The 12,869-nt window shown below is 41.3% G+C and overlaps 1 protein-coding gene across 4 annotated transcripts in view; it reads left to right on the top strand.

Moving 5' to 3' along the window:
• The window catches only part of CRHR2 (corticotropin releasing hormone receptor 2), a 163,017-nt gene extending 151,322 nt beyond the window's left edge, over nt 1–11,695 (top strand). For all 4 annotated transcript variants that reach the window (XM_030010263.2, XM_030010264.2, XM_030010262.2 and 1 more), the window contains one exon: nt 10,530–11,695. In XM_030010263.2, coding sequence (XP_029866123.1) covers nt 10,530–10,670 — 141 coding nt within the window. In that variant the 3' untranslated portion in view covers nt 10,671–11,695. The remainder of the gene's footprint in view (nt 1–10,529) is intronic.
• Nucleotides 11,696–12,869: the final 1,174 nt, after the last annotated feature.

Here is a 12,869-nt window from a genome sequence, read left to right as displayed (position 1 = left end):
ACCATAAAAGGTCTTGGTCCTGATTTTGCAGTGATTTGGTGTGACAGTTCAGCAGTGGGATCACCGAAAGGAAAAAGTGAAGCTATTAAATTGCAGTCCTTGCAAAGAATTTCAAACGGGACGAGTTTATTTCCTTATGCTTTGGAGCGGGCATTTGACCTGGGAATACAAACATCTCCCCTTCCCTCATTTCCACGACACACAATGTTTCACACAGATCTTGGACTAGCTTTGTTGGCTGCAGTGAGAATTAAGCCTATGGGCCAGGTCTTGAGAGAGTGTTTATCATTCAGGCCCCTCTACTGGAGATATGATCCCTCAGATTTTGAATATGAATGTCGTTCCAAGCCAACACATTATACACAAGTTATTCCAGTGAACCTAAGGAGAAGAAGCAGTTTAGATCCCAAGTTGACCTTTTTTTACATTTTATTGCTTCTGAAAGGTTTTGAAGCTGTTTTGAACAAACTGTGTGTGCCATGGATGGGCATGAGAGGCCGTTGGCACTTGACTCATATTAATTTGTCTAGAGACTTTATGGAAAAAAAGGTGTATTTTTTGGACACAGAGAAAATCTACTAGCACTAGGGGGCAAAAATATGCAAATTTCATTTAATCTGAGCAGTAAAGAGCATCTCTGGTCTTGCAAGAAAATTGAGGATGAAAGGGTTCTGACAATTTGTTATGAAAAATGGCATAATGAAAAATATGTATGCATTTACGTTAAATGCCACTTAAAAAGAATGAATGTAGGTTGTGAACTTCTTTTTCAATGACTGCAAAAATCAAGATGCTCCTCAAAATTTTTTCTGTCAACTCACAGATCACAAGTCTGAATTTAATTTCACATAACAGTGGACTAAAAAAAAAAAGTTTAAGATGGAGTTTTTTGGAACAAGGATAGTTACAATTGCTTGAAACTGTGCTGAAGAGAAAGCATTTCCACAAAACTCCTGTTGGACAATTTTTATTGCAGTTCACTAAAAAATGTTCAGGTTTCTTTAGTTGATGAAATTTATTCTACCTGGATTAGTTTGCTTATAACAAGATAATAATGTTTAATCAGGGATATGGTTTCATGGTATCTCATCCTTATGTAAGTTTGCATGAGAGTATAGATCCATAGAAACCACTAAATCATCTCTTCAGCCACTGAAGTATAAGCCAATTAATTCAATCCAGTAACTGAGCTTGATAGCATGTGTTTAATTAAAGCCTGTCCTTTGAAAGGGTATCTGGTGTGGGATTCATCTCACATGGTACCTCTGATTTTTCAGTTGTACCTCTGATTCTCAATGATCTTGAGAACTGAATGTTGGATAAAAACATCACTATCCTGTCCAGGTCACAGCCAGACCTGAAACTGAAAAAAGGCTCGGTGAAGGTTATAGCCTTCAGGCATATGTAGAATAGCCTTATAATTGTTTGCATGATATGAAACCCAGGAAAAATATTCATTATAGTTTCAGTACCGAAAGAGGCTCACTGTTACTAGGCCAGTGAAGACAGTTGTCACCTCTGGCTTTTCATAGGAGAGCCTCAAGGAAAGACAACAGAAGGCAATAGTGACACTCACTAGAACTGTAATTGCTCTTTGTTGATTTGTGATAGGCTCACAGCTCACTTGGGGGTTCTTCATACTTTTGTCTCTAGGGTCTTCTTTCAGTTCTTTAGTATGCACCTTCTGCTCACAGGCAAATGGGTACAGCACTCCCAGCATTTCTGTTCTCTCTTTGACTGATTCCAGGTAAAGCATCTTTAAAGGAAGATGGATCTTCCCTCCAGTTCCCTTTCTAGTGTGGTATCTACCTTCTCAGCCAGATCTCATTGCTAATGATGGCTTTCTCCTGAGAGAAAATAAAAGTATTTCAGAGAGAGGGGAAAAGTGCGTTTATAGTGTTTCATATTCCAAATATATCTTCCAGTATGGTTGCGTTAGCTTTGGTCTTATGGCTGCTGTTTGCTGGAGTCTGGAGGGGAGGACGTCAGATCTCAGATGCTGCAGCATCTCCTGGAGAAGGAAATAAAATATTTCTGGCAAGACACTCGTAAACCTCCGGAGGAACGAGAACTTCACTGATAGGGCTGGCTCTTCTCCTGCTACCTCAACAAAGACTTGATGGAAGCAAGAGGATAATGGAGGAAGGATCCCTGCCTCCAGGGAACACCTATCCTTGTTATTAGGTGCTTCATGTCATTTCCTATAACCACCAGTGCTGATCCCTCAGAGAGTTCTGTGATCCTTGGAAACCTTAGCAACCATAACGCGAGATAATAACACCGCTGCACCACAACAAGGTGCTTCTGAATGAAGGTGACTATGTGTGAGAATGACCCAAATTTATAAAGTGATAGTGCTTGGTGAAGGGCTAGACAGAGAAGAGCAGTCTCCACTATCAAACTGAATGAAGGGAACAAGGGAAATCCTGATTAAACATGGTGAAAAAAAATCATAGTGAGGATGTTTAGGCACTAGAAGAGAGGCCCAGAAGTGGTTTGAGATCTCCATCCTTGGACGTACTCAAAATGACTGGATAAGGCCCTAACATAATTTCAAAACTGGATAAAATTTCTATGCTGGACTTGCTTTGATCATAGCATTGGACCAGAGGCCTTCTGACGTCCTTTCCAACCTTAATTATTCTACAATTCATGAATTCTATGTCCATAATAAGGTGGCTGTCCTTCATTTCTAACCATGTCCTGGAGGGATGCATAAGTAACAAGGCCTGTGTCTGAAATCATCCTGCAAAGCATGAATTCTTAGCTCAAGCAGGCCTCAGATTCTAGTATTATCTGGTCAATAGCGATAATCAGCTATGAATTAACATTTAAAATAGAAAGCAATTAGCTGACTTGGAAAGAAACCATAACCAGAGAGGAATAGAACAGGTTACTTCCTTAGACGGCACTGTAAATTATTCTCACAACAAGGTGCAAGGCAAGGATAAATATGTTGGGGTTTTTTTTGTGTTGACCCCTTACCCAGGCACCATCTGTCTCTCAAAATCTGTTAAGCTCAAAGTGGCTTACTTTGATCTGATCATCTTGCAAGGCTATTCATTGTAATTGCCAGCTATGAATCACCACCTAAATGGTTAGTCATCCACCTGCCCATCAATCTAAGCAGACGTCACATTAATCATTCTGAACCCAAAGGACATGCATTAAGCGTTCCTTCAAACCACTGAATAAATATGAATATGGGGGTGGACTAGAGGGCTAAAGTTTAATTCCATCTCCCACAATGATTGCTTTCTGAGCAAAGGTGCCCAAAAGTGCTAGTATGAGTACTACTCCTAAATGCCCCTGAGGATGTCTGGTCAGTATAGAGTCAACTGAAGGGATCAAACCTTCCCTTTGGGACCACCAGGCAGCAGTTCATTACAGGTCTGCAGTCTTCTCTCAGTACCCATCTCCCGCACCCAGATGTGTTCTGGTAGAAAGTCACCTTCATTGCTGTGACTCCAGTAGGTCTCTTCAGACTGAGGTCCTGCCGGAGAGAAAAAAATGAGAAGTCCAAGCATGGTGAAAGGTAGCAACTGGTCTGAGGGTCCTTCCCCACCCCACCTTCCTTTTCACTACACCTCTGCTGTTGTGAGCGTGACTCCAAAGCGCTCCACAACAAAATCACAGAGGCTTGAGGTGGGCTGATTGCATTCATGGCCTCCCTCTCTAGTGGTTAGTTCTGGTCCTTTGTGGCCCAGAAGAAAGGAGCAGCATTTGCTTCCACCCCAAAATATGTGCCAAATCTTTATAACTAGTCAGAACTGTTCTAGCTTCTCAAATAGTTATATAGGATAAAAAAATTGCACTGTTGTGATCTTAGAAACAAAACTTCAACATCCCAGCCTGGCAGGTGCTGCAAAACTATCCACCTGTTACCAGGTTGTATGTAATTGCTGCCAAAGACTCCAGCAAAAAAATTAATTGCAGACCAGTTAAGCAGGCTAATTTTTTTAGGGAGAAAAAGAAACTTAGCAATGTTACATAAAATAGTGGTGTGATGTAGGCTATTTGGGAAAAAAAAGTTCCACCTGAGCTTCATTTTTGTTTCCTTTGAGCCTTGCAGATTGTTTTGACTACATCCCTTCCCTACCTTAGGAGGAGTAAACACTGATAATGGCATCTTTATAGAGATGTTTGGTTTGATTTTTTTATCTAATGGTAACGTGACCATCTTTGGCCCGAGAGGTTGGCTCTACTGGGAGCCTTGTAAAGCCATACCAGTAGGGCGAGAGGTGGCTCTAGGACATACATATAGTTGCTCAGTGATGTACTTTATTTACAAAAAATAGATAAAGACTCACTCCTATCTCTCTGAGAGTGTTAGCATTCCTCATCTGCAGATCCCCAGGTCTGTCAGTCCAGTGGTCTCTGTGCTTAGGCCGTTCTGTTTCTTTGCTTCCATCCACGACTGCACTTTATCCTTCCAAGGATCTGGAGAGGCTTGACCCATAGGCTTCTTCACAGCATTTACTATTAAATCCAGCATTTACTGTCCCTCCGCCCTTGAGGGACACCCTAACCCTTTGAAAATATTCAAGGTATCATGTAAAGCATCACCTTACATTAGTTTAAGTTCTATTATGGAATGGACAGGTTTTTTGCCCTTAATATTAGACATCTAATACATAGACATACGCAGTTGAGCTGATCACCTTCAACTTCATTTATAGGCAATGATTCACCCAAATGAGGGTAGATTTCAACTGACGTATTTTAGTTGTCTCTTTTTGATGAACTGTTGCCAATACCTTATGGCCTTTCCTATGTCTCTACTGGATAGAGAGAGAGGCCAGGGCTTCAGAAACTACATGAAGGTGGACTACACTGCAGAGTGAGACACAGCGAGACCAGTGTCTTGAAATTTAAAGTCTGCATAGCCAGTTCCCTTTTGCTAATCTGGACATTGCTTGAAAGTCCTTCTTGCTCCTCTGTAGCTTACAATAAGATTGAGTAAGTCTTCATGAACTTTTCCACAATTTGTACTGCCGTTCATAACCAAAGATGTTTAAAGTCCAAAGTTACTCTCCAGTTACCTCCAACTGCAGCACAAAGATCTGAAACATGGCACAAAGGTGCTTAAAGTGTAGGTGGAACTTGATGAATTCATCACTGAAACCTATTTTCATAGAGCAAAAATCAGTCTGTTTCAAAGGCCATTGAGATCTATATAAACCTTTTTCATTTATTTCATTTGCCTTTGGGTGAGGTTTTCTGGGAGTAGAAAGTTGCATATGAGCAAAGCAAGAACTTAATTAGGGTATGTAGTCACAGACTACTGAACACCATGATTATTCTATAGTCAGAGATACGTATTCTATACCTGTTGTCCCTCTGCTCCTCACTTGTTAACACATTCATGTGAGAGATGTTCTCTGGGGACAGAGTATGGCAGCATCCCAATAGTCTTGCTTCCAGCTTCCATTACCATGACAGGTCATTTAATCCTACTCATCTTATCAGACTCGTCCTTTTTACCTACATTACTACTATTATAGTTCAGTATTACATCAAGAAGCCCCACATGAATGCGCCCCTTTGTTCTAAGCACTGTGTAAATGGATCAAGCTTTCTTCCTCTCTGCTAATAAGACATGACATTTCTTCCAAAAACTTATTTTTAATGTCGCTAAAGGCTCTTTGCTCAGCTTGTTTCTAATTGATGGCTACAAGAAATTAGCCAGCAGCCAGTGTCTAGCATAAGTAATAGCAATACAAAATTGATGTCTATTTCGTCAAAAGCAAACCTTTTCTGCATGTTTTCATCCTTCTCTCCATCTCTTTCATTCTTTCTGTTGTTCTTCTTCTGAGGAGGAGAGGGTTTTAACTATTTTTATGATCAGATGTGAGTTTTAGTGATTTTTAGATGTGATCTGAAAGTTTGAGAACTCCTTGGTTAGGTGATACAATCAGGAAAGAAAAACTATCACCCACTGACTTCTCTCCATCCCATCACTTGAATTCTTTCTCTTGACTGTTCTAAAGCAATCCTGCTGAGAGCAGTGCCCACACTCTGTAGGCACAACTACGTTGGTAAATCTGATTTGAGCACATGTTCAGAAACTGTGATTATTCACAGTACGCAAAGTGCAAAGAACTGGAAAGGGTAATTCTGAGAGAGTAACTGCTTGCAAGAAAAAGACAGACCAAGGGTCAACACAGAGAACTGAGCTCTCTGCTCAGCAGCAGGGATAAACTTTGTCATCTCAAGCAACTAAAGTTACATAGAGGTGAAGCTGATAATTTGTATTCCCGGGGCTCTTTTTTAAGCTTTAACCACTGATGATAGCCTGTACACATCTTTGGGCTATTACAGGCAAGTGCTGTTAATTTCAGGTCATAGATGTGCTAATGCTGACTCTAGGACATGGTACTGACTCTACAAATGTTTAATGGATAGAGGTAGTTGCTCTCATGGAGATTAAAAACCAGGTTTGAAGTTGCTATTTTGCTTTATCTTTTTCTATTACTCTCCCACTGTGTAATACCCTTTTTTGGTGTCTTTTTTAACATATTATAGCAGTCACAGACGGTTTTCTTTTTTCTTTTCTGACTTAAAGCTAAGCTAGCATTTTGTTTCTGAGTTCAATTGTAAGAGATAAATTTGAGCTTAACCTTTTCTGCTTGCGCTTTGGTCCCATCCTAATTGCAGTGAATTATTCTGTCATTAAGAAATGCTTTCAGTCGCTCCTATAAGTGCAGAGTCTATTCCATGTGCCCAGTCCATTAGGAATGGCTCCAGCTGTACAAGAAGAGAGCATTTTTGTTACTATTTTTTATCCGTTCTCAAAGCTTGTAAGCAAACCATATCATAAAAGCCATTTGGACAACTGCTTGTTTAGACTCAGATCTTTATCTCCAGGTGACTCTTTTTGACTTGATTGGTTTGAAGCACAAATGATAAATCTAATCTGGCTTCACTGGCTGAGTAAGTATCTGCTCACACAAGTTGCTCAGAAACACAAAAAGCCCACCGGCTGAATCCCCCTTTTCATGACCCAGTGAAATGCTGCTCTAGGAGAACCTGGGATATAAGAACTCACAGGGCTGCCAGTCTGCTATTAACGTCTTTCGCAAAGACTGTGCTGTACACAGAGATTTACTTTCTGCTTTTGCACCAGAAATGAAGAAATTCACCTCTTTGAAGGACTTAAGTGGATCACAGGCTCTCTGTACAAGGGTGAATTTCACTCCAGCAGAAAGGGGGTAAAACTTTGTCTAACAATATCTCAGCATTTGGTGACATCTGGGCAGAAATGAACATTCGAGAGGCAACATCCCTCTGCAGATCAAGTCCCATGTTCTTCATGGGACAATTTCCCATGGCAGTGGTTACCCCTCTGACACTTGACATGTTGCTTATACCATTTGCCTTAGGTGCCCAACATTTAGCTAAACTGGTTTTGTACTCAGGAGCAAGATGGAGCAAGGACTTATTCATTCCACATATCTAAGTCGCCTCCTTAGGGGAATCATCTCTCTCTCTCCATTGTGTATTGAAAGCATAAATAATTGGCCAAGACTCAGTATCAAGCTTTCAGATGAGATGCATCTCCCCTTGTATGTACTCTGGCACATGTATTTGCCTTTGGGTGTATATTATATCGCCCCTAAATCCAGAATCAGAAATATATAACCCTTTGCCACTCCAGGCAGAACCATGATAGGTTTGCAAATAGTGGGCATCCAGGAAAGTGCAACACCATGACACATCTTTCCACTGTTTCTCGTGTTTCAACAGGAGGGTTCAGTGAGCCAGTGAGGTCAGTTTGATGAGACAGTGAAAGTCAGCAGTCCAGGCTGGCTTCTACTGTAGTAGTATATGACTGAGTCAGCCCATCCTGACTCTGGCTATCTCATGTAACTATCTATCTCATTTAAACTGACCAAACCCCATCTTAAAACTAGTCAAGGCATGTTGTACCTACTACTACATAATGATAGGCTCTTTCAGAAATCCCCTGCACTGTTGTTTAACCACATTATTCTCTTTCTCATCTCAAATTCATTCATGATGATCATACTCCTCCTGGCAGTGCTGTTTTTTAATTTCAATTCTTCTTTCATTGGATGTTCACTCTTCCCCTTCTCTATGCAAGCAGTCCTATTCCCTCATAGTCTTCATTTTTCTAGGGTCTGTAGCTGTCCCCACCCTCACCCCCCATTAAGGTAAAAAACATTATTTTATATTGAAGAAAATCATTGATTCAAAATCAAAAGAAAGAAACCCAGTTTGGCACTCTCCTCACCTTACTATAAACATCTGCATCTACTTGTTTTGAAAGTCAGATCACACATAGCTGAGAAAATAACTAAAGAAAGAGATCCTCAGGTCCGATTTGCCCAATCTGTGCCTTCTAGAAGGGCTCTGATAGAAAAGCCACATTTCCAGGTTCAAGATTCCCCTGACAAGGCACCAAAGAGGGCAATTGCAAAACTGTTTTCCAGGTTGATACTCACAAACCTAAAATGGAGTGTATTTCATGGACAAAGCTAGTGATGGGAGGGCATTTTTTTGGTGCCAGACCACAACACTGCAGAATTCCTAAGTAGTAGTTCTACAGACTATGGGTCTGTGTAAGTCCCTGAAGGCCCACAAAGAAATGGGAGGATTGAAACCATCTGAAAGAGTGCAGATACCCCCTTCCCATGTCCTCTTTATGAACTGTTGTATGTTTTAACCCTCAGGCCATAATTCCTGTTCATCTAGGACACCTAATACTGACAATTTGTGGTTTGGGTGAGAAATACCTCTGCTACTAGAGCTCATCAACTCATTTGAGCACCCGTTAGATAGCATGTTGGAGCTTGTCTGAAGTGGTATTGGGGAGTGTGTGTTCCTCGTGTTTTGAGTAGACATCACGCTGTACCTGAAGACAAGCCCCAGGCTTTAAAAGGAATGGAGAAAAGCAGTGGAGTGGCTGTTCACCTTTGGACAATTTGTTCCAACACCATCTTCCCTGCAGTCCCAATGGTGATTATAGATACACCCAGGATGGCTTTGACCTACCTCACTCAGGTGCTGATAGCTGAGAAGCTGTGTCAGCATGGTTTTCATACAGGCTGTGCAAGCTCATCCCAGCACTTGTACAGTTGCCATGGTAGCTGATCCATGTTGAGGTCTACTCTACAACATCACTGCTATTAATACCCAAGCTTTAGCCTGCCAGGGTAAAATGGGGATAAGAGCACTCCTTTACTTTTGAGGGATGCAGTGAAGATAAGTACATTAAAGATTGAAAAACATTCAGGGTAAGATATCAATATTGTCTAAATTTAGCTAAATTTATAATCCAGACATCTAAAACAGAGCTAGTTGTCTAGACTCACTTTATAACTGATGAAGGGAAATAGGTATTTTTCATCTGACCACAGTATCTGGCCTACCGTGGACATCTGCTTTAGGAGGAGGTAAATCATACCCTTTGACCATACTGACTGGCTCTCTCTTGGTCAGGAAGAGAGCTATGGGTCAGAGAGCTATAGGTGTAATATCTACATTATATTATTTATAACCCCACCTTCTAAACAAATGTGGTTTTGGCAAAGGAGGCTCTGGATTGATATAGAGGTTGTATGTAAAAATGCTCTTTTTTCCAAGTTGACTTGATTTCAGGTTGGCAGCAGAATGCCAACATCCTTACCAAGTGTCATGAGTACAATTACCCATTGACTGTCCAAGAAGCTGAGCCCAGATTCATCTCACCTAATTTTGTAGGCTTACCTAGCTGCCTAGGTTAGGGGTCTGAATTGCTCTCCTCTCTACAGGAACCAGAGATCAACAAGAATATCCAGAAATTGGTCTAAATGTTTCATTCCCGGTTCTGACTTTGAGACTTCTCTGCCAGTGATTTGGCAGCAATTGGCTACAGTCTATGTTAGCAGTATCTCAAGCCTTCCCTCCCATTGCGTTTGAGGCTAGGATTCCTGTCACTTGTCTTTCTCTTGCTTATATACATATCTGAGATAGAGTTCCTGGGCTCTCTCTATGGTCCGTGCAAAAAAATATGCACTTAAAGTTCAAGATTCATCTGGCCTATTTGTAAGCACCTGCTTGAGGATGCCCTTCTGTTGACTGTAGAGTAGCTCTCCACTGCCTATACCAGATTCTCACAGGGTCAAGTGTGTCTGTGTTATAGACATAAATGTTTAGTTAGATGATCTGTGATTCTTCATATACAAGGGAAGCAGGAGCAACTATAGCCCCTGCGATAGGTCTCTCTAAGACCTCCATCAGGTGCTTGATTCAGTTGCATAGGCATTTATTGCCATTTAAAATGCTCCGGGGTATTAAGAGATCAGATATGAGACATGAGATACGTGAAACCCATGCTTTTCCCAGAGTGCAGTACCCAAGAGAATACCAAGTGAACTAGATGCCCATGGTTAGGCAGCTGAATCAAGCCCTGCATGTTCCAGTGGCTTGACACGTATCATGATTTGTCTCAGTGCTGTCTAGTGTCCCTTTACAGAGGACACCTGAGTATTCTAAGTGTTCATATTCTTTCCTTTTTTTTTCACCAGGTCCGTTCTGCTGCCAGGAAAAGATGGCACCGCTGGCAAGACCATCACTCCCTCCGAGTGCGTGTGGCACGTGCCATGTCTATCCCCACCTCTCCGACACGAATCAGCTTCCATAGCATCAAACAGACCGCAGCTGTGTGACGTGCCCCGCACAAACACGCAGCACCTGGTGGCCTTCAGGGTTCTTCTTTCTTCACTCTCCCCAAGCCCCTTTCTTCAAACTTTCTTCCTTTATTCTGCACTGCTCTCTTTCACAATGAGGTGCCCATCACATTTTTGTGGACTCTCATCTCCCATATTTGTGACGCTGCTTTAAGGCAACCAGGCAAAAGCCTATTGGAGTAGGTGGTGGCAAAACAGATTCAAAGAAGAAAGAGATTCAACACGGACTGCACCTTGTGGAAGTTCACAACACAAAGTCTAAAACAGCACACTGGCAGGAACAATCGGTTTTTTTCTCCTTTCTTTTTTTTTGTTTTTCCCTTCCGTATTGTGGTGAACAAAGACTGGTTTTAACATACTGCCCATCTCACCCTGTACATTGATTCCCAATGATTTCAACAGTTTGGTGTATAGATAGCCCATCTCTTGTTTCTTTGTAAAAATTTCTTCCCTGCAGAACTGTCATTTAAGAACACGTGGCAGCAAGAAAAAGAGCATGTGAAAGTTGGTGTGAAAAATCCAAATTTATCTACCTTCCCCATTTCTCCCTTTGATAGGCTGGGAGTTGGTCAGGGCATCGCTGGACTGTTTAACACAGGGCACGTTGCCTTGCAAGAACCATGCCCTGTTCATACACAAAATTTTGTAAAGGATAGCAATATCTCTAGATAGCTCTACAAAATATCCTTATTCCTCTTAGCCCCACGCTTTCAACACAATATAAGTAGCCTTTGGAAAGTCTTTGGGTTTTTTCAGCTAAGAGGATTGGGTTGGGGAAGGTCAAAAGAACATGTTTTCTGGGTTTAAAAAATATAAAAGGGAAGCACTGTAAAAATAATAATGAGAAGAGGATGTTTGCATTATGAGGATAGTGCTACATGCTGCACAAAGATTATCGAGCATTTTGAACTAGAGCAGATGTATCTACTGGGCTTTTTATGTGATGTTAAAAAATTCTGTATATTTTCAATAATAAACACTATTCTGGGTTGGTTTCAATAAAAGCGGGCATCATTTTCTTTACTCTGGAAAGGAAGAGGACACCTATCTTGAGAGTGTTTTTGTATCTAAGATCAGGGAAAGAAATCCTGTTTGATAATGAGCCAGTAAGAAGAACAACCTCATGATAAAATCTGAGCAAGAGGGCATTTAAATGCAAGATGAATTGCCTCCCTTCTCAGCTCATGGTGTTACACTGGATCTCTGTCCCTCTGCACTCCCCTTCCCGCCATTGGGCTTTGCAAAAGCAGAAATTAAAAAGCAAGTTGTGTAATATATTCTCCATCACCTATATCTTATCTCACCAGTGCTGGCGTAATTTGCTCTTTCCACTTTAGCATGCTTATTCTGAATTTTCTTCACATGTTTTAGAGGGCTTTCCAGCACAAGCTGGATTTAAATCTCCAGTTTTAAATTGGTCTCTCTCTAGTTTTCAGGACTCCACATGGCTGGAAAATATCTTGGAAGACACTCATGTTAATCCTCTGCTTTTGGAGGCATCCTGTCCTAACAGCTCGATCACATTCAACTTCGAGCTGATTGGCAATGCACAGCAAATTTAAATTAACGAATTAAAATTTTGTAACTTTTCCCTCTCCTAACTCTTATTTGGATTCATGTGCCTCAGTGGGATAGCTGAGGGAGGAGAGAGAAGGGAGATTTGAGATTCTGTCTAGTTAGACCTATCATCTCTGCCAAAGAGGAGGAGCGGGGAAGAGTCTTCACATAGCCTTCCATGTGGCATGCCAACTAGTATGATAGATCCCAGCGTGGCAGAGATACAGATAAGATTGGAAAAGTGCCTGCCTGTGCCACTCACTGCTGTCAATGCCCTGAGTTCTGCAGAGCGATCCAGACCGTCTTCATGGTGGCTGGGAAACAAAAGCGTCTGATGAGAGAGGACTGTGTCAGTGCTTTTATTCATTGCATGCATCACAATAGCGACGCACGGCTTCCTGGCATTTTGTATTTGAAGGGACAGATATATCTACAGGTTAGAAATACGTGGATTGTGTACCACTGTGTTTGCTTTGTCTCTAGGCCAGTCTGGGAAGAAAAAGGGATTTGCAATGCAGCAGATACTGTCAGAAATTGCAGGTTATTGTTGCTAGCAGGAGTGTATTTTCACAAAAAATAAAATCCTTTTTCCAATTAGTATTGGCCCAAAGCAGAGATTTT

The sequence above is a fragment of the Aquila chrysaetos genome, chromosome 3, assembly GCF_900496995.4.
Source record: "Aquila chrysaetos chrysaetos chromosome 3, bAquChr1.4, whole genome shotgun sequence".
In the NCBI taxonomy this organism is placed as follows: domain Eukaryota; kingdom Metazoa; phylum Chordata; class Aves; order Accipitriformes; family Accipitridae; genus Aquila; species Aquila chrysaetos.
This window is presented reverse-complemented; position numbering and strand designations above follow the sequence as displayed.